The sequence below is a fragment of the Temnothorax curvispinosus genome, unplaced genomic scaffold, assembly GCF_003070985.1.
Source record: "Temnothorax curvispinosus isolate PA1 unplaced genomic scaffold, ASM307098v1 QBEX01006646.1, whole genome shotgun sequence".
In the NCBI taxonomy this organism is placed as follows: Eukaryota; Metazoa; Arthropoda; class Insecta; order Hymenoptera; family Formicidae; genus Temnothorax; species Temnothorax curvispinosus.
In genome coordinates this window covers 472132-499153 of record NW_020216426.1, presented here as the reverse complement: position 1 = coordinate 499153, position 27022 = coordinate 472132, and the positions used below count along the sequence as shown (strand labels likewise).

Sequence of the window (27022 nt, the reverse complement as noted above, 5' to 3'; positions counted from 1 at the left end):
TGAGGGACACATTCAAGCTGCTAATTGAGTTCGGAGGGATTTAAACAGACCGAAACATTCAAATTTGAAATAATTCTTAGGCGCGAGATAGATTTCTACGCGTTCGAACTGTTGTCTCATCGTGGCTCTCGAGATATCTTATCGAAAAAAATCACGTCACATCAGCAGTACGTGCACAGATTAACCTTGTAAATTCAGGTCCGCGACAGATACGGTCAGTGCATGTTTAAGGCCAAGAGCATATCCGTAAATTCGGAGGTCAGCGATTCAAGGTTTTTCACGTGCGGCGGAAATATTAAAAATCGCTGACTAAAACTCTCCTCGCATGACTGCCGTTCAATGAATTCAGTGATTAAAATGGATATAAACCTGTTTTAAACCTACACGATTTTTAACAATAAAATTTCTTTCGTCGTTAAGTAATTTTCTTAAAAATTAGATTTTCTTGTGCTGCTTGTGCATGAAAACTATCATTAATTAACCCTCCGTAGTCACACCTATTTTTTCAAACAAGGAAGTCACTCTGGGTCATTTTGACCCGAGACGAACTTTGACCGTTCGCCATTTGACCATTTATCCACCGATCGGGTTGAAAAAATTCTCGAATGCACTTGCGATATTGCTAAATTGATTGCTATAAAAAAAGAAAAACCTCAGGAAATTTTAACATATAAAAAAATTCGCGAAAAATTTGTTAAAAAAAAAAAAAAAAAAAAAAAATTTTTTTTAACTAAGCTAAAGGGCGTCATGCCCGCCATTTTTCAAGTTACGCGCAAGATATTTACGACCAAAGTTGAGGCTCGGGTCAAATTGACCCGGTGTGACTACGGAAAATTAAGAATGACGTTCCTGCGTGTGATGGTTTTCACAAGACATTTTCTTGTTTAACTTCTGAAATAATCCCGAGATTTTTCCCTGGAATCTCGATGAAATAATCCGGAATACCACGTGGCTGTGAAAAATTTAAAGATGGATTACGTAAGAACCAAGCTCCCACAGCTGAATATCCTGTTTACGACGAAATAAAAGCCGACATTCGAGTTTCTCTCTCATAAAGTCTTGCAAACATCCTGTCTCATATGGCCTTTTCGATTAATCTGGAGCGTTAACTAGTTTAGCGATCAATGAACTTATTGATATAATAGTTACAGGTTGATATGGCAACGCGTTATTTATTCCGGTTTGAGTCTGGCTTTCTATCACGAAAATGCAGAATGCGACGAAAATGTGGTGAAAGGAAATTAATTTAAACGAATATCGGTTAGTGAGCAATGAACAATTTATACATACAACTGTGATGAACTTTCATTATCAATAAATTATCACAATACTTGGTATTGATTTGTTTCTCAAGGTAATAATTGAATACAATGGCAACGGGTAAAGGAAAGAAGAAAGCCGGTACAAAGACAAATGGAAAAAATAATGGAAAAGGTAGTAAAGGTGGCAATGGCGGCAAAAGTAAAGGATCGAAGAAATCGAGAAGAAGCGGCGGGAAAGCACGATTCGCCATGGACATCTTCAACGAGGAGGTGATGGAAAATGCTTATTATACATGCCATAACATCATGGATGTGCTAAAGTGCCGAGGTTTCCCATGGCCAGAGGCTCAGAAGAAGAAAGGAAAGAGGAAGAAATAGTCACGCGAACATCTGAAAATAGATACTTTTAAAACATTACAAACAGTTTCAATGTAATACAAATATCTATTTATATAAAACGCATACTAAGTAAACTATCATGGTATCTGTTCTGTTTTATAACTATATCAACACTTAGCATTACTTAATTATCATTATATTAATATAAAATGTCAAAACCATTATTAAAACTGTAATTTCCATTTTCTCCTGTTTTATAAAAATATAAAATTTCAAACTTGTAGCACACTCACTGTATACACAGAACTAAAAATAAATTTCTATAACTCATTGTCAGTGAGAAGCTTCTAAATTACGTTAGTAAACTATGTCTTTGTACTTAGGCACAAGGTATCAATCTTTAAAATTTTTGCCTTTTTCGTCTATTAATCAGCTGACGATTCAAGAAAGTTGCAGTAATCCTCTACATTGAATTCAAATTCTTCATCATCCGCTTTAACTGATCCGTTAAAGACGCAATGGACTGTCACTGTCTCAGCGTACGATAATCCAGGTAGAAGCTATTAGAACAAGATTAATGAAAATTATGCAATTAATGAAAATTATCGCATAAATTGTTGTGCTTACTTTCGGCGTGAGCAAAAAATATTGGGAGCTGCCTGGCCTTCCTGTCATTTTTACAAGTAAATCGAAGACTCGTTTTTCGTTCACTGCATCCATGCCCTAATAAATTACCAAGAAAAATTTAAGTTGTAAAAAAAAAAACTATGATAGATTACATAAATACAATTTATTATTAATGTATAAGAACCTGATTAATTTCATCCACACAGCGAAATGGCACACGCGATAATTCTTGCAGGGCTATCATGTAAATAGCAGTAGTCACCGTTCTTTCGCCACCGCTCTGAAAATGCCTTGTTAATTCTTGCAATTCGTCTGCATCACGGAATTTTACCTTGATCTTTAGACCATATTGGTCAAAATCGAGCTGAAAATATATCGTTGTTGTGTTATTAAGAACAAAGGAAGAACTTCATTTCGCATGTATATCATGCGTATACACTTACGTTATTTTCACCATGCGAGAGTGTAACTTCGCCAGCACAGTCCATCGCGAAAAAGTAAGAACTAAAGTTTGAGTTTATCTTTTCAACCAGTTGCTCCAATGGATATAACCATTTTTCCTTTAAGTTTTCAATCTCTGCCGTCATTTTCTCTAGTACAACAGTCTTTTTTTTAATAAATTCAGTTAAAGCGTGAATATTTTCTTGTATATCTTCATATTCACGAAGTATCTGAAAATATAAATAAAATATTCGATTTCTCCATTGTATCAATAATTTATAGCTGGAAGGTAATTATATTTCCCATTGCCATACTTACATTCTCGGTGTCCACATTTTTCGCCATACAAAAAACTTTTGCTTGAGCGGTATTTAATTCGTTATTTATTTCAGCTATGGTGACTGGTAATTTTTCAAAGGCTTTATTGTAAACTTTAAACTCCTTATTTTGTGGATTAAGATTTTTTGTGGTTGCCAATGCTTCCTTATATAGTCTTTCACCTTCTCTCCTTAAGGGTTGATATTCTTCATCACATTGCTTAAATGTTCTCTCTGCTTTTGTGAATTTATCCTTTAATTCTGCAGCATCATTCTCTTTGGTCATTAAAGTTTGCTGCAATAATGCTATTGCAAATTTGAGGTCTACATTACTTGTATTGCAATCGAAACACTCTCGCAGAACTGCATTACATTCCTTATACTTTTGCAATTGTTTCTTTCGAATAGCCTATAAATAATTTGTTAAATATAAATGTAGATTTTGTTAGATAAATTCTTAAAGATAGTGTGCTATGTTGTTAAAAAAAAAGAAACCTTAATCTCTTTGGTGCATGTTGCTTTAATATTTTCAATACTCGTCCGGGCCATTTCCATCTGCTTAATTTTGTTTTCAGCCATGTGTATTCTACTTTTTAATGCTTGAATATGCTGAATATTTTGCTGATATTTATTCCTTTTGATTCTATACTCCTCTAATGCTTTAGTTTCCTCACTTATTTCATCTTCTATCTCTTTAATATGATTCAGTTTTTGACTCTTCATTTCTTGCAACTTTTGTAATCTGTGAAATAGTTAATATATTAATGAACTTTATGTTTTATATTAATTAATTTTAATATGTTAATTCATTATAATTTTTATATATTTTTGCTTAATTAATATACCGTTCTTGAAGATCTTGTAATTTAGCCTTATCCAGAACAATAGATAGCATTCCATTTCCATTGACCCGTGATATTCTGGTCGATACTTCGCGCGTATATTTAGATATGCTCACAGAGTATATATTATTTTCTACAAAAAAATTTTTATTAAATGTATGGAAACTCTCCAAAATTTGTGAAATATAATTTCTAAAAAATATACTCACCACTAAAATAACAGTGTAAACTATGAGGTATATAATTTGTATTATTTTCGATCTCATTAGTCCCGACAGGAATATTGTTTAAGTGGTACATCGAGACTAGATAGTTCATTATGGATGGTGGTACTTCAATAAGCTCTGTTAAATAATACTTAAAGCCAAACTTCTTAATGTTCTCCATCGGTATATTCGGTTGCATTGAGATTCTTTTCATCGGATCAGAGTGTACCACATTGACTTGCAGTTTCTGTTGGTCCCTCAAATACTTCAGTAGTAGATTCATATCCTTTTTGTCCTCGCATGTGAATGCAACTAAATCCCGAAACGATATAATGTTTTCTAAATATTTGGCAAATGAAGCATCTTTTACGTTAATATTGAGCAACATGGGCTGATGCACTGTCGCTGAAAACTTGTTTTTATTCTCTTTTAACCAAAGCACAGCTTTATATGCATTCATATCTCTTTGTTTCAACAGTTCCAATCGTTTCACATCAATATCAAAATTCTTGAGTTCCGCTTGAACAGCTGCATAATTTTAATTAGCATATTTAATAACAAATCGATGAAGATAATAATCAATTAAAAATATAATATGCATATTTGTAAAAATATACCTCTAATGTCACGGCTAATGTTATCGTCTTCGTGCTTTGATGTGTCTCTTTTACTGGTAAGCTTATTAACTTTTTTTCTATGCTCCTCCATATTAGTTGCTATATTTTGCAATTGCGTCGTTAAACTTTCCTCTGAAATACATGACAAATACTGTATTATTGTGGGATGTGACATTTGCTCTATGCGAAAGTGGTCGACTCATAGTGAGTTCTACGTTCGAACCCGACCTTCATTCCGCATATGCCTTGGTTTATAAGTTGATTAGAAAATTCAACGTTTGTACATAAAAAAAGTTGCGAAATGTATTTCAGGAAAAGTAATTAGCTTTGGGAACGATAAACTAATACACACTTTATTATTACTATTCATTAAGGTTAAATTAAATCATTAATTACAAACCTGACCCAATCTCTTCAATCATGAGAGAGAAGTCGTTCTCAAGCTTGGATTTCTGCTGTTGCGCAAGCTTAATGTCTTGATCTCGAGTTTGTTCCGCTTGGATGTTTCGAGAACAAATATTCTCAGCTTCCTTGATCTTGTTTTCACAGCTAAGAATATCATTCATAATGTTTCTTAATTTCGTATTCTTAGCCTGAACTTTATTGTTCTGAAAATATACAATTTCAGATTGTTAATGTAATATGCGTCAATATAATATATATCAATTGACAACACAGTAAATAGCCTTATAATAGATGGGTGCCTCCGTAGTACACTAGTATCAACCGTTCGTTTCCATTACATTAAGTCAGCCAACGTAGAATCCCGTTTTTTTTCCCTTTATATTGTGTTTCCAGGCTTGGCTACTTAGTGAAATCTCTCTCTTTGCTCATCTGATTTTGTGAGTAATTGCTGTTCGAAATAATTTAACAAAGAAACTTCGCAAACCCGAAAATTCTGATTTTTATGAAACTTTACAAATAAAGGAGGGGAAGAGAGTAAATAAACGAATTTAGAAATTTTTAATTGCGGCCTAAAAATGATTTTAAGGGGTGAAACCTATATCTTATATGTAAAAGCAAAAAGCAGCTCTACATATGAGTGGTTTCACTCCTCTAGGAATCGTTTTTGAGTCGCAACTAAAAATTTCTAAATTCGTCTATTTATTCTCTTCCCTCTACATGTGTGTAAAGTTTCATCCAAACTTAGAATTTTTAGGTTTGCGAGGTTTCCTTGTTAGATTATTTCGAACAGCAATTACCTACCTCCAGAATCAGATAAACAAGAAGAGAGATTTCATCAAGTAGCCAAGTCTATGGAGATACGATATAAAAGAAAAAACTGAATTTTATGCTAGTTGACTTGTACTGGTTCCTGATTGAGAACGACGATGTTGAATTGCCATGAGCTAAGAAAAAAATAAATTTTTAACTATTTCTTACCACAATTCTTTCGCAAAATATTATTTCATTACTTTAAAATAAGTGTTCAAAATCAATAAATTTTTGTTATTTTAAAATAAAGCTGAATTTGGTCAATAAAAATGGTTTGAAGTGGCCAACCTCCAAATTAAAAAAAAATTTAATGTAATGGAAACGAACGGTTAGTACTGGTGTGCTACGAAGGCATCTACCTATCATAATCCACTAATGAAACCTAATAATTAATAAAAAATTAATTTAAAAAGTACGGATTTTGTTGTACTGTGCAATAAATCAATTTCTTGAGTAACGGTTTCTTTTTACATTATATTATACTCACGTGATTTTTTAAAGAAGCTTTTAACGTTGTCATATCCGACTTCAATTTCTCAATCTTCTCATTTAACGGTTTTAGGTCTGCGTCTATTGCTTGCATTTCTTTTACTGCTGTATCTCTGGTTTTCTTTGACTATACAAACATATACAAAGACATCAACAGTAAAAAAAAAGGTAACAATAAAGAAAAATGTCACTTAATGTTTTACATTACAAATTAATTTTTATTTACCTCCACTAATTTCCTTCGCATGTGATCGTAGAGCATCCATGCCTTTTTTTGTTGCAACGCCAGAATCTTATTCTTCATCATTTTTTTCTCTTTTATCGTCGCAACAGTTTGTTGTAGCCCATCACGCCTCTGAGTTTTGGATTCCAATAACTTTTTTGTTTTGCCTACATCGACCTCTAGTTTCTTGAAATTGGCTCTTTGTTCTTTCAATTGTAGATGATACTCAAGAAGCTTTGGATCTCCGACAGATCTTTCTGTATTTTCTAACAATGCTTGAGCATCCATTTTTGAAAAATCTTGTACCTTATCTTGTGGCAAAAACTGACAAAGATTGTCAACCTGCAAAAATAATAAAATCATTAATGATACATTTGATTTAGAAACTAGATAAATATAAGCCAGGGCAATTCTATGTCTTTTAAGAGACTTGCAGGTCTTTTCCCAGCAAATAACAAAAGATTATAATAAAAGTTAAAAAATTTTACGTCAAGTTTAACAGATGATTGAAGGTATTCAAGTAAATTCAACCTTGAGCCTTCTAAGACGAGCAAAAAATATAAATGCAAGATGTGTACCTGAATATTAAGCTTGGCCGTGAATTCCTGTACACTTTTTGCACTTGTCGGAGTGCTATTAATCATCCACGTCGACTTTCCATCCTTGGTAAATGTTCTAGTCACTATAGAATCTCGTTTGGAGTTGTTTTTTAGATGAATTTCTATTTTTGCTGTATCACGCCCATACTTCACGTATTCTCCTATGTGAAGGGCCCGCCCAATGATACTCGGCTTGCCTCCTAGACCGAGAACTATAGCGGCGACGACGGTGGACTTGCCGGAACCATTAGGTCCAATGATAACATTGAGATATCTTCCAGGGGTCACTGTCGCTTTGTCATAAGTTCTGTTAAAAGAGGATATTGGAAATATACACCAATTTGTGATTTATATGATAAAAATGTTCAATAATGTAATGGAATGTAATAACAAGATAAAACAATATATTAAATGTTTCGGATGCGTGGTAATCTCACATGGATTAAAGTGATCCTAAAGCCGTGATCCTAACCGGTTTTTTCCTTAGCACTAATCTTTTAATTGGCTTTATAGAAATGCAAAATTCTTGTCTAGAATTAAAGTACGCATCAAAATCTAGGTCATGGTAATCGAATTTATATCAAAAACAAAAAAAAATTAATATTTTTTGTTATACGTGACGAGACCACCACACATAAATTCGACCACCATGACCTAGATTTTGATGCGTACTTTAATTCTAGACAAGAATTTTGCATTTCTATAAAGCCAATTAAAAGATTAGTGCTAAGAAAAAAACTGAAAAAAACCGGTTAAGATCACGGCTTTAGAATCACCGTAAGAATTAATATATTCTTCACTCACACAAAATTCTCCATATATATATGGGTGATGATTCCGTTCTCGACGTTGTCGTTCATGTTGATAGGTTAAGTCTCAATAACGTTGTATTCGTACGCAAAGGATGCAAATATTATAAGCGCAATAAATAAAGTTACATCGGTAACAATGGAAGCATTAGCTAAGCAGACGAGATAACCGTTTTTCCACTATCCATTTCGCACTGTTATTCATTTCACATGTACGGGAACACGCGCCAACCGCCACCGCCAAACAAACGCCAACGCGTGGTCTCCGTTCCGTGGACGTGGAGGAGGGAGGGCAGAGCCAGTAGCGACACTTCTGAAACCTGAACTGTACATGTACAGGGTGTCTGACAAAGATGTAATATCGCTCGTGAGTTAATTTGTGAATTTTTGACAGGTCCACGTGTACCCTGAGAAGGTACCAGAAAAAACGTAGGGTTGATGAACTTTGACTAAAAATAAAGGAAAAAATACATTTCTTTACAAATTTGCAATTTACAGAAGAAAAATTCCTTTTATAAAGTTTTTTACTTCAAAGGAAAATGTTAAAAAAAAAGTTGAATTATTCAGGAGGGTCCGCCGTCCAATAAATTCCAGTTTTTGAAAATAACTAAATAGAGATGCAACAATTCGTCAAAATCTTTTAAGGGGATGGTTTTGACCAAAAACAACATTTATCATAAATAATTAATTAGCAAAAATTGTTACAAAAAAAGGTTTTCTTTAGTTGAGTTCAGTGCACGTGGGTCTCCACGTGGGACGTTTGTGCGAGATCTAACTTGCTCGAGAATTCGGTGATATAAGTATAGTGATCTTTCGTAACGGCTTTGAACCCTTAAATCCCTTTTCCCACTTAGTTTTTTTAGAGAAAGGAGCCAGACTCACCAGTTTTACAGTTACAAGCAGATGGTGATGGCCATGGGCGATCTTTTAGGGGAAAAAAAATCGATTTTTGAATTGATCTTAAATCGAAATAACTAGAATCGATTTACTAATAAAATCGGATTAAAACAATCGATTTAAACAAATCAGTTTTGGACAAAAAAAGATTGATTTTCTGAAAATTGAATCGAGATCGCTCATCAGTACGAGCAGATTCTGGCTTGGACGCTGTAGACCCACGTGTGTGTGTTTGCGCGCGCGCGCACGGAGAGTTAACTATTTAATATCTCAATAATTATTGCGACAATCACAAAATAGTAGCTGACTTTTATATTTAATTTAACTCATTCTAGATCTACTCACGAGCGATGTTACACTTATTACCAAACACTCTATGTAGCTGTATGAATATATAATACTTCAGCATATACATATACATATACATATACATATACATATACATATACATGTACATATACATATACATATACATATACATATACATATACATATATAAATATATATATATATATTACTTGTTTCAATGCTTTTTACCTCCGGTTTACGCATTTCTAGATATATCGTGCTTATTGACCTTCACTTCACAGTTCAAAATATCAACATAACGCTTGAAAATTAGTGTCTATAAATTTTTTATAATTTCTCAATTGCTTTAAAAATTAATCAGGTATAATATGACGTATAAAAGTGATTTATCAAACTCATTTGTCTTCAAAAATTTGTCTTCTGGCTTTATATTAATATGATCTTTTATTATCGCCTCTTACTTACATATGTATCTGATCATACGGTAAAATATTGAAAAATATCTCTCTGTATTAATTATGCTTGAGCGTTTCCAGTATGAAACAGGCAGAATATCTCAAAAAATTCCTCTTCTTACGTTGAGATTGTTAGTTTTGCAGACGATTTGAGACGGACGCGAAACTATAAAGGTTGATTCAGACACAGCCGTGCTGTACCCGTACCGTATCACGGACAGAAACATTGGACAAGGATTCCTATTGTCTCCATCCTTGTCTAATGTTAACGATACGGATACGGTACGGGTACGGCACGGCTGTGTCTGAATCGACCCTAAAGAATCTGGAAAAATGAGAAGTTCTTTTATTCATAAACAATTTTTTTTCATTTGTTTTGATGAAAAATTTTATTATTTTATTGGAATAAATTTGAAAAATTATGTAAAATCCCAAGAATGTGTTTAATAGCATTCTAATTTTTTCAACAATTCTATATATTCTGTGATATTACTATCTCGTTGATTTCTCGAGCTGTATAATTTCGTGTATAAAAATATATGAAGATATATTTTAAGAGAATATCTTAATATGTTATACCTCAATTTATATACATAGTTTAAAAAACTGTGTTGCAGCTTTGAATGTTCTGATCCGTTTCATAATAATAATTTTATTATAAATTCTCGGCTGATAAGTTAAAGTTATGTTGTTATGTAGATATATATATATCTCAACGTTTTTTTTCTAGATAGACTTTCAAGGACTTTGCATAAGCACCACGTGCTGCATTTTTATGCATGAGTATAAATGCTTTTTGTTATATATACCTCAGTATGATTATTATCGTTTGCAGTATAAAGGCAACCAATAAATATGCTATTTTATGAAGCGTTGTATGCGAATACGTAAAAATGTTTAAAGCGTGTTTCAAAACGACAAACGTACCGAGCCAAACAGAATTACATGAAATGTCCGCTAAAATTTCGCGCATAAATAAATCTGTCACATTGTATGGAAAATATTCATATACAAATATATAAATAGCATAAATATTTATTTATGCATGAATATTTATTTATGCTGAGTAAGTTTCCAATCTAATGGGGCGTGCTCTCAAATAAATGCGTTTAGCTTTTATATTTCAAAAACATAGAACAACTGTCGCAAGCATTACACGAATACATGTATAAATGGAGCCTAAAAAGCGATTTATATTTGCGCTTTTTTTACATTTGCATATTGAACAAATAAAAATCAAGCAGTTACTTGCGCAACAAGACATTTCGATTACATTTATTAATTTTTTATACTCCAATTACTTCACCTATCTAGTTGTCTATTTTCGTTTATTTTCTGGATTATAGATAAAACGGAAAAATACGAAAGTAAAAAATAACATATATAATTAATTTGTAAAAAAATAATATAAGAAGTAGTCAAGCACAAGAATAAAGTTGCATCTGGTCTATGATTACCCCTTTGATCTGAAAGAAATATCTTTTCTCTCATCTATGAATTCTTTGATCAATTTTGAACGCCTCGACAATTTCATCAAGAAAATCGACTCGTAATTGATCAAAGAATTCGTTAGTAAAAGGATACACGATATATAAAACTTAGAATATCTTAAATGTATAACTATTTAGAATATGTTGGCGATTTTTTCGATCATTCTGTCTAATCGATCAGTCCTACTTAATGCAATTAGAAAATTTCAATTTTTTATTTTACTTTAATTGTTTTTGCAAGCGTGGGCGTATACATCATCCTCCATCGGAAGTACGAACGCCATCATGTCGACAATGGACATAATGTTTAACTTTCAAACAACGTGGAAACAACTCAAGCTCGTTGGCGGTATGTTTGCATTTCGAGCTTCGTTTATCAACGATAATTTGATGAGGTTTCGTTGAGACGTAATGCGGTCGACGCATTATCATAATGACAACGTACGGCATCGTTCGCCACCCCCTTATCCCTTTATTATCGCTAAAATACAAAGATCAGCCATCTTGGAATAATTTGTTGTCTACCGACTATGTCATACCTGTTAAAAATTTCATCAGTCAGAGAAATATGTCGATTAATTCTAATCTAGATAATAGCATTGTCCTTGCGTCATAAGTTAGTTTCAACATTACATTTGTTACGCATATGCCTTTCACAATATCAGTGTTTCTCAAAAGGCGAGCAGTGGAACAATTTAATGCGTAATATAAAATTGTGTTCAATGTATTATTGTATTATATACCTCAAAAGACTCGCAGAAATAATTTGTAGTTCGCCTACAGAGCCCGAAAAGTAAATATCGATGACAATATGTGTTCGATCAAAATAACAGATGCCTATCGATATACGAATAAACGAATAAATAACAATATGTCACAATATGATCACATATAAAAAAATGCCTCTCGAATGTCAACCTTGTTAACGGAATAGAACGAACAATTAGAATGCAATATTTAATGTGCGGTTATTATTGACGGATCTCTGAGAGTTATTATCCACGTATATATTCACGTGTAGATACTGCGCAGCTGATGCTTCCTGTTTCGCGTGTGCACATATGATTGCGCGCGACCGAGATGCGCAAGATGATGGGTTGTATACGCCGCAACAAATACACATTATTACTTTATAGTTTAGACGCTGCATCCCAGGTATGACAAGTGACCGATCGAAGAACACCATGGTTACTCCGCGGTTAACAAATGGTCCTGTCTAGCTACGCAGCAACTGCTGACAGTTTTAAACTTGAACTCGCCGGGTTTAGACGACGAAGAGAGACCCGTGATCGGCATTTTTACCGTGGCAAGACGAACTCTGTACGCTTAGAGAAAAGGCTCTCGCGATCGCGCTCGCATCAATGCCGAAGTGCACCGATAATGAGATTGATAATTTTTAGAATGCAATCTACGATTTAAATCATTGTTCTCTCATGACACCGCGCTGATCATGTTTAGTCCGTCGCCGAAGTTGCAAGGACAAGCCAAGGGTAAAGTGCAGAAAAAATGGCGGCCGTTCCGCGCGACGGACTTTCAATCCTTGATGTATCCTTGCTTCATTTTCTCCCGCGTTCTCGGAATATTCCCGTACAAGATCAACGCTTCGGCCTTCGAGATGTCCAAGCCGCGCTACGTCGAGTCGACCATCGTTATAGGCATCGTCAGCGGTTACGGACTGGTGGTACTCTACGAGGTCGACGTTTCCTCGACGATGAAGTTTACGGGCATACCTGGAGCCCTTCAGTGTAATTGCTATTTAGCACTCAGTTGTTTCATAGCGGTCATCACGTACATTTTCAGCAAGCCGCGAATGCGTTTGCTCCAGACCATGATGGAGATCTCCACGAGAGTGCCCCCGGAATCGTATCAGAAGATATCCAGGCTGATTCATGCCAAGGACGTCTTTGGTTTCTTCTTTCTACTTGGACAGGCGATCAATTGTTACTCCGATACGTACACCGAGACCTTGTGCAAGGTGTTAGTACTATACCTCACCCTGCTGGTATTTCAGATGGATATGTTGTACATGAATTGCGTTTGTGTACTAAAGGCCTGTTTTAAACGAATCAATGACAATCTGATGAATCTGCGAGAGCTCGTGGTGAGCGACGAGCCGCATCTCCTCAGACGGGTGTACCACGAGCAGAGAAATCCGTTTCTGCTAATGGAGCTCAAAGCCCTGAAGAAGCGGCATCTGATGGTCAGCGATACCGTGCAGATGCTGAACGCGATCTTCAGTCTGCAACTTCTCGCTACCATAGTCATGACTTTTGCTGAAATTACTTTCAGTTTGTACTTCTACATAGTGCAGTGGAAGGAGGACGTAGCCATTATCGAAGTAGAGAAACAGATCTGGTACGCGTACTACATCACGTCCGTAGGATATTATTCTATAAAAATAGCGTTTATAGCGTGGGCTTGCGATACCGGCAAAGACCAGGCCTTGCAGATCGGCACCACTGTTCACGACGTGCTTATCAACACCAGCGATAAACAAATTAAAGATGAGGTAGTAAATAAAATTTAATTAATTATTTAATTAATAATAATTTTATATATAAATGAACAATTATTCGCGTGAATTATTTCTTTGCTTCAGCTTTAGCAAACCACGCGCCGATACTATTGATCTTGAAACACAGTCTCAAACTAAAGTTAGAATAGTACAATCACATAATTATACGAATCTTCAAAATACAGAAATATAGGATATGAAAATACGGAATATATATATATAGGATATGTTGTGAAAAATAACACCCAAGACAAAGTTCGAACCTGGACCTCCTTACCACCCGAGCATCTTTACTAATTTGACTAATGATAATTCACGCGAATATTAATAATAATTTAATTTATTTTTACAAAAATGTTCTTTGTGACATTTTTATACAATGAATCTATCGGTTATTCACTAACCGATTTCTAACGTTGCAGTTGCAACTGTTTTCCTTGCAAATATTGCATCGCGAAAATACATTCTGCGCGAAAGGTCTCGCTGTGGACGCGACGCTTCTTACTGCGGTAAGCAATCGATCATTTACCTTAATTAATTACAAACATATTATTTACTTTGTGATTTTTCTTGCAGATAGTGGGTAGCATCACCACGTATCTATTAATTTTAATACAATTCATGGTCACATCGAAATCTTGCGGACAGCAGCCATCAACCAATATTACGCAGATAGTCTAATTATAAAACATCAAATAAAAAAAGCCGTTTTTAGATATCAAAATACGGTTTTTTTTTCAATTTTCAACGTATTTTTCATATTATGGTTTTAAAATTCTAGCACAATGTATATAGCACAAACCGAGACCAATTCAACACAACTCTCAATATATGTTAAATGTAAAAGTGGGGAATTAACTTCTTGCAGAGGTACGCTAAAAAACGATTTATCTTCAAGCTTTTTTTACATTTGTATATTGAATAAATAAAAATCAAGCAATTACTTCTGCAACGAGACATTTTAGCAATTACATTTATTAATCTTTCATAATCCAGATTCTAGATAAAACGGAAATATATGAAAGTAAAAAATAACACATAAATAATTCGTAAAAAAATAATATAAGAGGTAGTCAACCACAAAATAGAACAAAATAAAGAATAAAATAAATTAGTTGTGCCTGGTTCTATGATTACCCCTTTGATCTGAAAGAGATATCTTTTCTTTCATCTATGAATTCTTTGATCAATTTGAACGCCTCGACAATTTCATCAAGAAAATCGACTCTTAATTGATCAAAGAATTCGTAAGTGAAAGGATATATGATATAAAACTTTGAATATCTTAAATGTATAATTATTTAGAATATGTTAGTGATCATTCGATCAATTCTGTCTAATCGATCAGTCCTATCTACTGCAATTTTAATTCTTTATTTTACTTTAATTGTTATCGCACGCGTGAGCGTATACATCATCCTCCATTGGAAGTACGAACGCCATCATATCGACAATGGACATAATGTTTAACTTTCAACCAACGTGGAAATAACTCAAGCTCGTTGGCGGTATGTTTGCATTTCGAGCTTCGTTTATCAACGATAATTTGATGAGGTTTCGTTGAGACGGAATGCGATCGACGCATTATCATAATGATAACGTTCGCCACCCCCTAATTCCTTTTTATTGTCACTAAATACAAAAGGCCATCTTGGAATAATTTGTTGCCTACCGACCTCATACCTGAAAATTTCATCAGTCAGAGAAATATGTCGATTAATTCTAATCTAGATAATAGCATTGTCCTTGCATCATAAGTTGGTTTATCAACATTACATTTGTTACGCATACGCTTTTCACAATATCAATGTTTCTCAAAAAGCGAGCAGCGGAACAATTTAATGCGTAATATACAATTGTGTTCAACGTATTATATCTCAAGAGACTTGCGAAAATGATTTGTAGTTCACGATCGCCTACAGATTAAACCCGAAAAGTAAATATCGATGACAATATGTGTTCGATCAAAATAATAGACGCATATCGATATTTTTTAGTTATTAAAAATAAACGAATAAATAACAATATGTCACAATATAATCACATATAAAAAAATGACTTTTGGATGCCAACCTTGTTATCGAGATAAAATGAATAAACAATTAGAGTGCAATATTTAATGCGCCGTCGTTATTAACGGATCTTTGAGAGTTATTATCCACGTGTAGATACTGCGCAGCTGATGCTTCCTGTTTCGTGTATGCACACATGATTCGCCTTGCGCGTGACCTAGATGCGCAAGATGATGGGTTGTATACGCCGCGGCAATTACACATTATTACTTTATAGTTTATGCGCTGCATCCCAGGGGTGCCAAGTGACCGATCGAAGAACACCATGGTTACTTCACGGCTAACAAATGGTCCTGTTTCGCTACGCAGCAACTGCTGGCAGTTTTAAACTTGAACTCGCCGGGTTTAGACGACGAAGAGGGGCCCGTGCTCGGCATTTTTATCGTGGCAAGACGAACTCTGTACGCTTAGAGAAGAGGCTCTCGCGATCGCGCTCGCTTCAATGCCAAAGTGCACCGATAATGCGATTGATAATTTACAGAATGCAATCTGCGATCTAGATCGTTGCTCTCCCATGACACCGCGCTGATCATGTTTAGTCCGTCGCCGAAGTTGAAAGAACAAGCCAAGGGTAAAGTGCGGAAAAAATGGCGGCCGTTCCGCGCGACGGATTTTCAATCCTTGATGTATCCTTGCTTCATTTTCTCCCGCGTTCTTGGAATATTCCCGTACAAGATCACCGCTTCGGCCTTCGAGATGTCCAAGCCGCGCTACGTCGCGTCGACCATCGTTATAGGCATCTTCAGCTCTTACGGACTGGTGGTACTCTACCAGGTCGACGTTTCCTCGACGATAAAGTTTGCGGGCATACCTGGAGCCCTTCAGTGTAATTGCTATTTAGCACTCAGTTGTTTCATAGCGGTCATCACGTACATTCTCAGCAAGCCGCGAATGCGTTTGCTCCAGACCATGATGGAGATCTCCACGAGAGTTCCCCCGGAATCGTATCAGAAGATATCCAGGCTGATTCATGCCAAGGACGTCTTTGGTTTCTTCTTCCTACTTGGACAGGCGATCAATTGTTACTCCGATACATACACTGAGACCTTGTTCAAGGTTTTAGCACTATACCTCACCCTGCTGGTGTTTCAGATGGATATGTTGTACATGAACTGCGTTTGTGTACTAAAGGCCTGTTTTAAACGAATCAATGACAATCTGATGAATCTGCGAGAGCTCGTGGTGAGCGACGAGCCGCATCTCCTCAGACGGGTGTACCACGAGCAGAGAAATCCGTTTCTGCTAATGGAACTCAAAGCCCTGAAGAAGCGGCATCTGATGGTCAGCGATACCGTGCAGATGCTGAACTCGATCTTCAGTCTGCAACTTCTCGCTACCATAGTCATGACTTTCGCTGAAATTACTTTCAGTTTGTACTTCTACATAGTGCAGTGGAAGGAGGGCGTGGGCATTATCGAACTGGAGAAACAGATCTGGTACGCGTACTACATCACGGCCGTAGGATATTATTCTATAAAAATAGCGTTTATGGCGTGGGCTTGCGATACCGGCAAGGACCAGGCCTTGCAGATCGGCACCACTGTTCACGACGTGCTTATCAACACCAGCGATAAGCAGATCAAAGATGAGGTAGTAAAAAATACAATAATTTAATTAATTTTTAATTATTTAATTAATAATCATTTCATATATAAGTGAACAATTATTCGCGTGAATTAATGAACATTTTTTCACTTTAGCAAATCACGCGCCACTACTATCGATCTTGAAACACAGTCTCAAACTAAAGCTAGAATAGTATACTATTATATACAATCGCATAAAATTGATAATCAATTTAACAACACCGATTTTAATACAAAACTTCAAAATACAGAAATAAATAGATATGGAAATACGGAATATAGGATATGTTGCGAAAAATAACACCCAAGCCAGAGTTCGAACCTGGATCTCCTTACTATAGAGACCCTACCCGAGCGTCTTTACCAATTCGATTACTGATACATTAATTCATGCGAATAATATTAATAATAATTTAATTTATTTCTACGGAAATGTTCTGTGTGACATTTTTAAACATTGAATCTATCAGTTAGTTATTCTATAAACGTTGCAGTTGCAACTGTTTTCCTTGCAAATATTGCATCGCGAAAATACATTCTGCGCGAAAGGTCTCTCTGTGGACGCGACGCTTCTTACCGCGGTAAGCAATCGATCATTTACATTAATTACAAACATATTATTTACTTTGTGATTTTTCTTGCAGATAGTGGGTAGCATCACCACATATCTATTGATTTTAATACAATTCATGGTCACATCGAAATCTTGCGGACAGCAGCCGTCAACCAATATTACCCAGATAGTCTAATTATAAAACATATACGTAATTAAATAAAGAAACCCGTTTTTAGATATCAAAATACTCTTTTTATCTATTACGAGTTATTATCGCCTGATATTGATGTGTTGTTAATAAACGTTTTATCACATAAAAATTATTTAACAATCTATAAAAATATACTTTTAATACATTTTATTTGTTTAAGTGCAGTGTGTGATATAATAAAACATTTCTGAAGAAAATATCGCTTTGGATTCATTATATTACGTAATCTAAGCTCTTTTAATTATCCTTGCATTTTAAAATTAACACTGTGCGGACACCGTGTTTTTAGAGCATTCACCCGGACACCCTGAGACTTTTAAGTCTAAAGGGTTTTTGAAAACGTTACTGTGTTACAAAAAAAATCTATAAAAATTCATGTATCATCTTTAAGACTTCAAATAAGTAGTTTCTATACTTACATAGGCCAGAACTGTTGCAATTCTTTTTTTCCCATTCCCGTGGGAATCATAAATGAAAAATCGACTTACCTTAAAAGGCCTACGGTGTCCGCGCAGTGTTAAATTTTATTTCGTTAATCTATACGATTTGGAATTCATTTCTGACATCTAAACATACATATACGTAATATTGCAAATTAATTTCTGATATGTAAAAATATAATTAATATTTCAAGTTTCATCTCCGACAACGTATCGTACATCATTCTACGATGACCAGCAGCAGTCCAGTAACACAGATATGAATAAAAGAGCAATTAAATTTTCGTTTCATTGACGCCACATGGACGGCGATATCAGCACGGAAATTCAGCGATAAATGCAATTCTCTTCGAGGTCTAAAATTACATCTCGACATTTCGCACTGCAGGAGAATGGATTGCGCTACAAGCTGCAACGTATGCACGTAATTTTTAGGCTTTTCCTTCGCGAAATCCTCGTCTTTATCGCCAGCGAGTGACCCACGGAAGTGACTTTTGACCCTGTTTGTCACATTTGCTATTGCTAAATCGTAAATTCGTAAGTCCTTGAATTTTTTTTACAGCGTAAATGTGTCTTTTCGTATTTTAAAGCAATAAAGATTTATCGCCTTCGTCGATTCGACGTTCGCTATCTGGTATTTGTAAAAAGGAGAGAAGATACCGCCTGCAATATCTTTGTCAACGACGGCTGATTGAAGTAGACATTTTAGTGTTAAAATGAGCTCGTGGAAACGCGTATGGAACAAAAAATTTACTATGAGTTATTATAGGTGCAATAAGGAATATACGTCACGTCTGCAGCAGTTTGTATTCTTTAATAGCGATTTGCCGGCGTCGGCCACGAACCTGAGTTTTTATTCAGCGCGGAGATATGTTGCGGGGTGTAGCCGGATCGCGATCTATTGTCAAGGTTAACGCTCGACTGCGTATTATCGCGCAGTTAACGAAAACTTCCTGCATTTTACTACTTACTAGCTATTTGGCTCAATCTGAAGCGCGATTCTGTACTCGCCCACCGATGATTGTCGGTGTCGATAACGCTCTGCCTAACGGATAGATATTATCGTCCATATATAGACGCAAAGGTTAATTTAGACTAAAAGGCTAAATGCGTTAATGATTTCAATCGGACTTTAATGCCGCGACGCGAGGCTCGGGTCACGGCAAGCAAACGACATATTGTTTATCGCACGCGCGACAGCCGCCCAAGTACTTGGGAACAATTTTTCTGCGGGTCACTGCTGTGCACTCTTTTACTCCCTTTACTTCTTACTCCCGTACTTTCTTTTTGTTTCGTCTAGACCCCAAAAAGCAACGAAATCGAGTATCGACGAACGTAGTGCTGCATGAGTAAATTATTTTGGCACCGAGCGACGCGACGCGCTATTTATCTCGACTGGACATCAGTCCGGGTCCAGCCGAATATATTTCGGCGCAAACTGAATGAGGCTGCAATTATGCAACAGATGCAAATAAGTTCCGTAGAAAAATGACGTGGGTAAAAACTGAAATGTCAACAGACCAACAGAGGAGTGCTATTTTGTATTCAATGGAAAAAAAATGGAAAAAATGGAAAAATGTTGTAAGTTTAACCGACACAATCGCACAAACCAATAATAATCTCATCTGTATGCGTCGGTCAAGCGATATCGATAGGTGAGGGACCCCTCGATAGAATTGTCGACTACGACTGGCGCTTATTGTTAATTTTAAACGGCGTACATCCGTGAGAAGTTGTCGAGAATAGCTCCGGTCGACAAACGTCGGTACGGAACGTTATCGACACCGACAATCATCGGTGGACGAGTACAGAATAGCACTCCAGATAGAGTCAAATAGCTATATAGTATAGAGCTACATAACTAGATAGTAAGTAGTAAAATGCAGGAAGTTTTCGTTAACGTTGTACATATAACGCAACGACAAATAAACTTGGACGGAACATTTTGCCTCCGATGTTAACATACCTATAATCTATCATTATTATAATTTTCTATTAATCGCTCGAGCTATGAATTATTTGTGCGCGATCTTGATAAGAAACGCGTGAATCAAGAAAGTGGAACAGCGCTGCATACCTAACAGTGCTCTTTATACAAAATCCCCTAAACTCTCTCGCCACTTTTAGTTGACAGAAAGAGGTGAACTTGCGATAAACGATAGCCTCTCCTGATATTTGTGTCGAAGAAAGATCATTTCCAATTTCGTCAAAGAATCCATCGAGGAAAGACTCGTTCGATCTAGGATACGCTCTGTGTGCACCGTATAATTCTACGTGAAACCGTGACGACGGCCACGTGCTGCGCGGCGGCGCACATGGCGCGCATCTAGCGCGCGGATGCGCGCATCTACGCAAATTCTCGGCGCGATAACTGCAATAACCGCATCCGTATTGATCGTTCGCGCATCACGCGAAACGAGATCTTACGCATAAGCGTGCGTGTACTCGCCGCGATTCTTTCAGACAGACCGGAATTCCGTTCTTTTGTCTAATTCTGGCGGCGGGGCTGCGGAGAAAGAGGTAAAAAAAGGGGGAGGGAGAGAGAGAGAGGGAGAGAGGAACATCGCGCGGCCGTGCAGCGTGGAGCGTGGTGCAGCGCGCGCGTAGGCGATCATGCGATTTCGCGATCCTGTCTCATCGCCACGGCGCCTCTGACCGATACGCAATTGTCAGTGCCGCGCCAACCGCCGCGCCGAGTGAACGTCCAGGAGTGTTGCTCTTGCGCGCACCGTCCGTCCGCGCACCGAATATACCACTCGTGAATCGGAGCCGCTATTCGGAAAACAGCAGCTGCAGCGGATTCTTCTCTCAGCTGAGCGACGTCGTACTCTTTGATGCGAGTGACGGAAAGCCAAAGTGCCCCGAAGAAACGCAGACGTCTGATAAAAAAAAAAAATAATAAAGAGGAGTTTAAAGTTTAAAGTGCTGGAGCGAAATTGACGGCTCGCGCGCGCGGACGAACGCGCGATCTCTACGCTCGTTAGTGGACATTGCGAGGAATTGACGAGCGTATCGAACTCTCTCTCTTTCTCTCTTTCTCTCTCTTGTATATGCTACGAATATAAAGTACAAAAGAGGCGGCGAGCTCGCCGCGTGGAACTCCAGTGCAAGTTCGCGGATGAACGCTCCGTGCGATCTGGGAATCCATGTAAAAGTGTGGCCTTGCCTGCGGATCTCCGATGCCGCTGTCATCGTGTCACGGGCTTTCCTCGTACTCGCAGTAGCCAAGCACGGCGACGAGGTCTGGGATATAAACAAGCGAATCACGTAATCGACGTGCCATCATCGGCGCGAGTGGGATGCAGCGATTTTAATTCCCCGCGCGTGAGAGAGCGCCGCGCGCCATCGATCTACGCCGCACGCCGCGGCTGTACTTAGAGAGAGGCGCAAGGGCGCCTCTTGAGACCGATTCCCGTTCGACAAAGTAAGTTATCGGCATAGCTTTCCTCTATTCGCCTCGCATGAGACGCGACGCTTCCCACAGCATGCGCCGCAACCTGAGAAATTCCTGTTAAAATGGTTGGTTTCTTGTATCTAAGTTGATATTACTTCGACGACGTCCGAGAGCTTAAGTTATCGTCCGGTATTTTATCTAGTAAAATGTTGTCACACGTAACTACGCACGAAAAAATTGTTTTTTTTTTACGCAGCAAACGGTAATTAAAATTATCACTTTAATGAGAAGTCAATTGCCGGCGCTTTCGAAATTTTCGATCATCGTCATTGTCACAATTTCGCGTTTTATCTCTTCATTTAATTCCGGTAATTATTTACTTCTAAGTTGATGTCTTTAACAAGGTTGTTTCTTGTCAACTATTATATCCTCTGTTAATATATTGTTAAGTGAATTCGTCGCTTATCTTAAACTTTGCGAAATATTGCAAACTGCACTTTCGTTTGTGGAGTAATAATATATAATAATATTCTAAAACAACTCCCTTATATTTAAAAGTCACTCTTATTAAGAAACCGACGACACGGACAATGAAATGGAAGATTGGGTTTGTGCTATATTTACGTCGGCGCGACTCTTGTATCACCAATCCTAATCGAGACGACGTGCCAAGAAATGTGGGTAAAGCATTTGGCGCACTTTGTGGAATTGTTAGGGCACTGTCTCTCGTCATAAATAAGTGTGTGACTCGTCTAAACTCATATAGAAGTCACGACGATCACCCGCCCTAATGTATGGGAAATTTCAAGTCTTGCTTTCAGCAAAAAATTCATTATCACGGGATTTCTATACGAATCATAATTCTAGACATAACGAAAAATACATTTATAAATCGGCTTAAAAATAATCCAAGAAAATTTTTTCTTGATACAGCCGAGGAGAATATAAATAACTCAAGATGGATAACAAGCTCAGATAATATAAACCAAAAGCAAATAAATTAAAAATATCATTAAAACGCCCGGTATAAATAGAGTAAATGATTATAATAAAAAAATCGGGTCGCGCCGCGAAAAGTTTAATTGAGGCTTCACGCGCGAATCCGCGCGCGGCGGAAGTCAGTGAACTTTTTGCAGAGTATACGCGACGCGCGATAGACGTGACGTTTCCGTTAGACGCGCTCGACCGCGCAATAGCGTCTTTGAGTTATTACACGGTGTTAGCAGAGACTAACAAGAATTTATGAACGCGACAATGAGTCGTCTGGTCTTGTCGACAATACGCGACGAGTGTTTCTCATATATCATTGACTCCAGCCGCATTCTTGTACATAATAAAATTGTTCTCTTCAAAGTTGACCGTTTTTCCATTTGATAATATTGCTCTGAAGGGAAATGTAATTTCTTTACTTGCGGCATATATTGCCCTTGCTGTTATAATTAAATACTAATTATATTAAAGTCTAATTCCGCTTTTTTGTATTTCAAACAATAATACACTGTTAAAGGACGAAATTTAAACCAATACCTTGAGTTAGATAACATTTTGTTATTTTCAATTACTATGTGTGTCGAAATTTATTATTTTAAAACAAAATAGTATTATTTTAACTCCTTTGGTTTAGTTAAATTAACGATACATTGAGTAGGAGCAATGGTGACCTATAGGAATGGTTAAAAATGACTCAAATTGAGTATAATTTGACCCTACGAATTTAACAGTGTATGTAGTTGAAAAAATTAAAATTAGAAAGTAACTGTTCTTTATTTTTAATTTTCTTAATGGATGCTTCTGACTATTTCTGAAGCTCTTAATTCACTCTCCAAATAAAAAAAATCAAACGTCACGGGCAACGTCAATCATTTGATTCGCGCTTATTGCTCGATTCATGTTTATCATTGCGCAGACCTGACGTGACGTGCGTAGTAGCGTAACGGACGCGAAGTGCATTGAAAACGCTTGTCGAAGACGGATTGAGTCAACTTGTGCCAATATTGTCGTTCGATAAATTCGGCGCGAGCAAACAGCCGACGATGTGGTCGATTATCATTGTGGCGAAACTTACGTGCACGTACGAGATAATTTAATTCTCATTCAAGGTTGTTTTGAATCTATATATATATATGCGGTGCGTCGAAATACTCATTGTAAAATCTGTTTGAATGAAAGGTGTAAATTCGCATATGCGTGTTTTGATTCGCGGGTTCGACGAATTATCATTTTCGTCGGCGGAACGGCAAATAAGTGAATTCACGAATTATGTGTATGTGTACGTCATGTATGTACGTACGTCAACGTAGCTCATATCATGCACCGTTTATCATCGTCCGCTGCATTTATTATCTACGGTACGATGGCACGTGCGTTATAAAAGCGTGATGATTACTGATTAGCAATGTGCCAAAGAGCGATGTGTTATCCACCCTCCTACGCGCGGTTAACCGAATGCGGTGTTCCTCCTCCGCGCTGGACCGAAATACAATTCATCTGATGCTCCTCTCGCAACACTGTTACGAAAGTAATAATTTCGCGCACATTAATGCAATCTCGAATGCAATAAATTACATATTCCATTTGTACAAAGCTTCAATAAGCGCATGTGTAGCGTCTTTTTTTTTTACCTTTTCGATAGTCCCTTGATTTTTATATCGCGATTTCTTTAGACGTGAACTAGAAAGTTACGATGCTACGTAGTTTTGAATGCCTTGAACACGCGATTGTCGTGGAGTTTAGCGTGGCGCTCAAACGTGAGAGTCGGTTTCCGAAATTATAGTCGACGTGATAATTGACGTTCGTTATACGGTTACGTGGTAAGAAATCACGAAAACACGAAATAATCTATGCATATGAGACAGACAACAGGAATGCGGACCTGCTATTTTGCCGAAAATAGCGACGCGTCCGTCTTTTTCTTCGTTTTTATGGCCGATATCGCTGCCGCTACTCTGAGATTCGCTCTTCGCTCGTTCCGATCGCTCGACCTTGCCCATGATAGCCATTCTTACGATTCCAGTCGATCGGAACTAGCGTCGAACGGACGCGATTCGCTTGGGAAAAGACCTTGTAATTTTTCACCTTTGTTGGAATTAATCGATTCATTTTTCCCGAGGTCATTTTGCATACTGCGCCATATGCCTATTTAGATAATATACTTATTAACTTGCAAGTTGTAATTTACCCGAGCGATATGCCGTGTCTTGATGCGTAAAGAATTTGCGCGAGTGGCGTATTTGCGATTCGACACACAGGCGAACGGGGGATTATTTTAATTTTTGCTCAACTTGCATATGTGATTAAACGTGCGGTTCACACACGAGTAAAATCTCGATTTACGTCAGCCGGTTTCGCGCGCCTTCTTCCGCGATGTGCTGCATCGCCTTCGAATTACGGCCAATGTTGGTTTTGCGCAGTTTCGCACTTCCAATTGCGTCGTTAAGACTTTCCATTTATCTTGTATATCTCAGCGTGCTCCGATTGCTACACGTCGCGTTGCTTCACGCCTTCACTTCTCTCTCGGAGCAGTCGGAGCCCAATTGCGACGCAAGAAGCCTCGACAAAGTTTTCGATTCGCGACGTTACTTAGTTGGCGCTACCTTTCATTCCCCCCAGGCGAAGGCATTAATTATGCGGGAGGAAAGAGTTCGCGTATGCACAACGAATGCACGTGCGTGCGATTTGCACGCAAATAGCGACCCCGTTGACATCATGAGGCGTGCATTTTCTTGACTTTCCTCGTGATCAGCATGGGCCTTCGGGGTCTGATGAAGAAGAAGACGTGCGTTCGCTTAAGCCTTAAGGCATAAAAAAATACAACAAAGAAGTAACCGCAGTCTCATTGATGTAAATATTTTTAGCGTACAATTACAATTTCCATTTTATTTCTACTTATGAAATTTTTATATTATTGAAATTACCATATTCATATAAATCTTCATAATTATTCCAATTTCTTGTGATGTGTGGACGGGCAGAGAAGGGAGAAAAAAATAGAAGAGCCGAACATTGTGCCGCTCAAAGTATGTGTTTCTAAATCCGATCTTCGTGACTTCCCTCAAGATGCTGATGAAATCGCGATCGCCGCGTTTCAATTCGACGAGTGATTTTCGCGCACTTTCTCTCGTTGCCTCGAGAGAGAGCGAACGGAATCCATTCATGAGAGAGCGGAAAGATAATAATTTTCTACGAGCGTACAAGAGTAGCGCGACGTAAGACGCACGATGACAAGTTGTTTTTCTCGGGCTACGTAATGGCACGGTGCACGGCGTGTTACAGCACGAAGATAAAATCGGATCTGGGTTGCGCCGCAAGTCGCGAGTGCGTGAGTCAGTCGCCAGTCGCGTCGTCCGCCTGGAACAAACAGAATTATTAGGCTGATGTACGAATAACGGCTGCTTCGGCATTGACCGATGCATATTTTTCTACTAGATAAACGTTTCCACGAAACCCATTACGTAACAGATTACGGAAAGCCTTCGGAGAGGAAGAATGCCTGACAGTATCTTATTTCCTTTCCCTATAAATCAGAAAGCAACCTTCCTTTTGGGGGAACTAAGCCACGTTATGACGTAATCGAAGACTTAAATTAAATTCATTGAGAAAAACAACTTGAAAACAATGGAGAAACATTATTCCATTACTTTTTTTTATGCCTACGCTATTACTTGCAAGTAGTTGTCTCTACATATACACACGCGTTTCTTCCGTCTTAAAAACACGATTTACGTAAAGAACCATTTTTACTTCAAGATAAGAACTAATGAATACGTACAGCTAATGATTTATTTGAAAAATCCTAGATCAGAATTATCTACAAAATATGTAATAAAGTTTTGCAAATATGACGGACAAACACTTATTTTCAACGAACACACTATGTATCAGTATGTAACCATTTATACTTCCGACTCACCGCCTGCTGCGAGAAATTGACGAGCATTCGTTCGATCTTCGTGCCGAGTCACTTTCATTAGCCCAACGATAGTCAAGATCCTAATCGTCAGGTAAGTATGGCATGCTATTAGATTTCGATTATGGAAACACGTCGTAAATGTTAAAAAAAAAAAATTATTTGCTCTACGCGGATACGTAATTACTTAACGTAATTACTCTTG

The 27022-nt window shown here is 37.3% G+C and overlaps 5 protein-coding genes across 7 annotated transcripts in view; 4 read left to right on the top strand and 1 right to left on the bottom strand.

The window, feature by feature from the left end:
* Positions 1–704: 704 nt before the first annotated feature.
* LOC112456082 (small lysine-rich protein 1) lies at positions 705–1854 on the top strand. Its single transcript, XM_025018387.1, has 2 exons — positions 705–1260; positions 1355–1854. Exon 2 carries the CDS (start codon positions 1371–1373, stop codon positions 1638–1640), a length of 270 nt encoding a protein of 89 aa, XP_024874155.1. The 5' UTR covers positions 705–1260; positions 1355–1370; the 3' UTR covers positions 1641–1854.
* On the bottom strand, positions 1568–8037 carry LOC112456080 (structural maintenance of chromosomes protein 5). Of its 2 annotated transcripts, XM_025018383.1 has the most exons (15): positions 7982–8037; positions 7157–7484; positions 6582–6920; positions 6354–6482; positions 5052–5259; positions 4652–4783; positions 4038–4562; positions 3832–3961; positions 3482–3728; positions 2988–3395; positions 2672–2899; positions 2413–2592; positions 2229–2324; positions 2015–2161; positions 1568–1652 (listed from the first exon to the last, which is right to left on the bottom strand). In XM_025018383.1, exons 1-14 carry the CDS (start codon positions 8035–8037, stop codon positions 2027–2029), a joined length of 3141 nt encoding a protein of 1046 aa, XP_024874151.1. In that variant the 3' UTR covers positions 1568–1652; positions 2015–2026. The 2 variants fall into 2 exon arrangements, with proteins under 2 accessions (XP_024874151.1, XP_024874150.1); XM_025018382.1 differs by lacking the exon at positions 1568–1652 and having other exon boundaries at positions 1958–2161.
* A 4381-nt stretch (positions 8038–12418) lies between these two features.
* LOC112456086 lies at positions 12419–14524 on the top strand. Its single transcript, XM_025018391.1, has 3 exons — positions 12419–13646; positions 14075–14161; positions 14229–14524. Exons 1-3 carry the CDS (start codon positions 12588–12590, stop codon positions 14331–14333), a joined length of 1251 nt encoding a protein of 416 aa, XP_024874159.1. The 5' UTR covers positions 12419–12587; the 3' UTR covers positions 14334–14524.
* A 1544-nt stretch (positions 14525–16068) lies between these two features.
* LOC112456085 lies at positions 16069–18146 on the top strand. Of its 2 annotated transcripts, none has more exons than XM_025018390.1 (3): positions 16069–17314; positions 17805–17891; positions 17959–18146. In XM_025018390.1, the coding sequence occupies exons 1-3, from the start codon at positions 16256–16258 to the stop codon at positions 17983–17985; spliced, it is 1173 nt and encodes a 390-aa protein (XP_024874158.1). In that variant the 5' UTR covers positions 16069–16255; the 3' UTR covers positions 17986–18146. The 2 variants fall into 2 exon arrangements, with proteins under 2 accessions (XP_024874158.1, XP_024874157.1); XM_025018389.1 differs by having other exon boundaries at positions 17955–18146.
* Positions 18147–21149: 3003 nt separating this feature from the next.
* The window catches only part of LOC112456084, a 34307-nt gene continuing 28434 nt past the window's right edge, over positions 21150–27022 (top strand). Inside the window, exon 1 of the mRNA XM_025018388.1 lies at positions 21150–21941. The gene's annotated coding sequence lies outside the window, so the exon portion shown is untranslated. The remainder of the gene's footprint in view (positions 21942–27022) is intronic.

Excerpts from the sequence above, each read along its gene's own strand:
- LOC112456082 (XM_025018387.1), top strand. The coding sequence starts at position 1,371 with ATGGCAACGGGTAAAGGAAAGAAGAAAGCCGGTACAAAGACAAATGGA.
- LOC112456080 (XM_025018383.1), bottom strand. The coding sequence starts at position 8,037 with ATGAACGACAACGTCGAGAACGGAATCATCACCCATATATATATGGAG. Across the intron at positions 7,485-7,981 it reads ATATATATGGAGAATTTTGT|AACTTATGACAAAGCGACAG; the intron begins GTGAGTGAAGAA and ends CTCTTTTAACAG. Across the intron at positions 2,593-2,671 it reads TCTCGCATGGTGAAAATAAC|CTCGATTTTGACCAATATGG; the intron begins GTAAGTGTATAC and ends ATATATTTTCAG.
- LOC112456086 (XM_025018391.1), top strand. The coding sequence starts at position 12,588 with ATGTTTAGTCCGTCGCCGAAGTTGCAAGGACAAGCCAAGGGTAAAGTG. Across the intron at positions 13,647-14,074 it reads ATAAACAAATTAAAGATGAG|TTGCAACTGTTTTCCTTGCA; the intron begins GTAGTAAATAAA and ends CTAACGTTGCAG. Across the intron at positions 14,162-14,228 it reads ACGCGACGCTTCTTACTGCG|ATAGTGGGTAGCATCACCAC; the intron begins GTAAGCAATCGA and ends TTTTTCTTGCAG.
- LOC112456085 (XM_025018389.1), top strand. The coding sequence starts at position 16,256 with ATGTTTAGTCCGTCGCCGAAGTTGAAAGAACAAGCCAAGGGTAAAGTG. Across the intron at positions 17,315-17,804 it reads ATAAGCAGATCAAAGATGAG|TTGCAACTGTTTTCCTTGCA; the intron begins GTAGTAAAAAAT and ends TAAACGTTGCAG. Across the intron at positions 17,892-17,954 it reads ACGCGACGCTTCTTACCGCG|ATAGTGGGTAGCATCACCAC; the intron begins GTAAGCAATCGA and ends TTTTTCTTGCAG.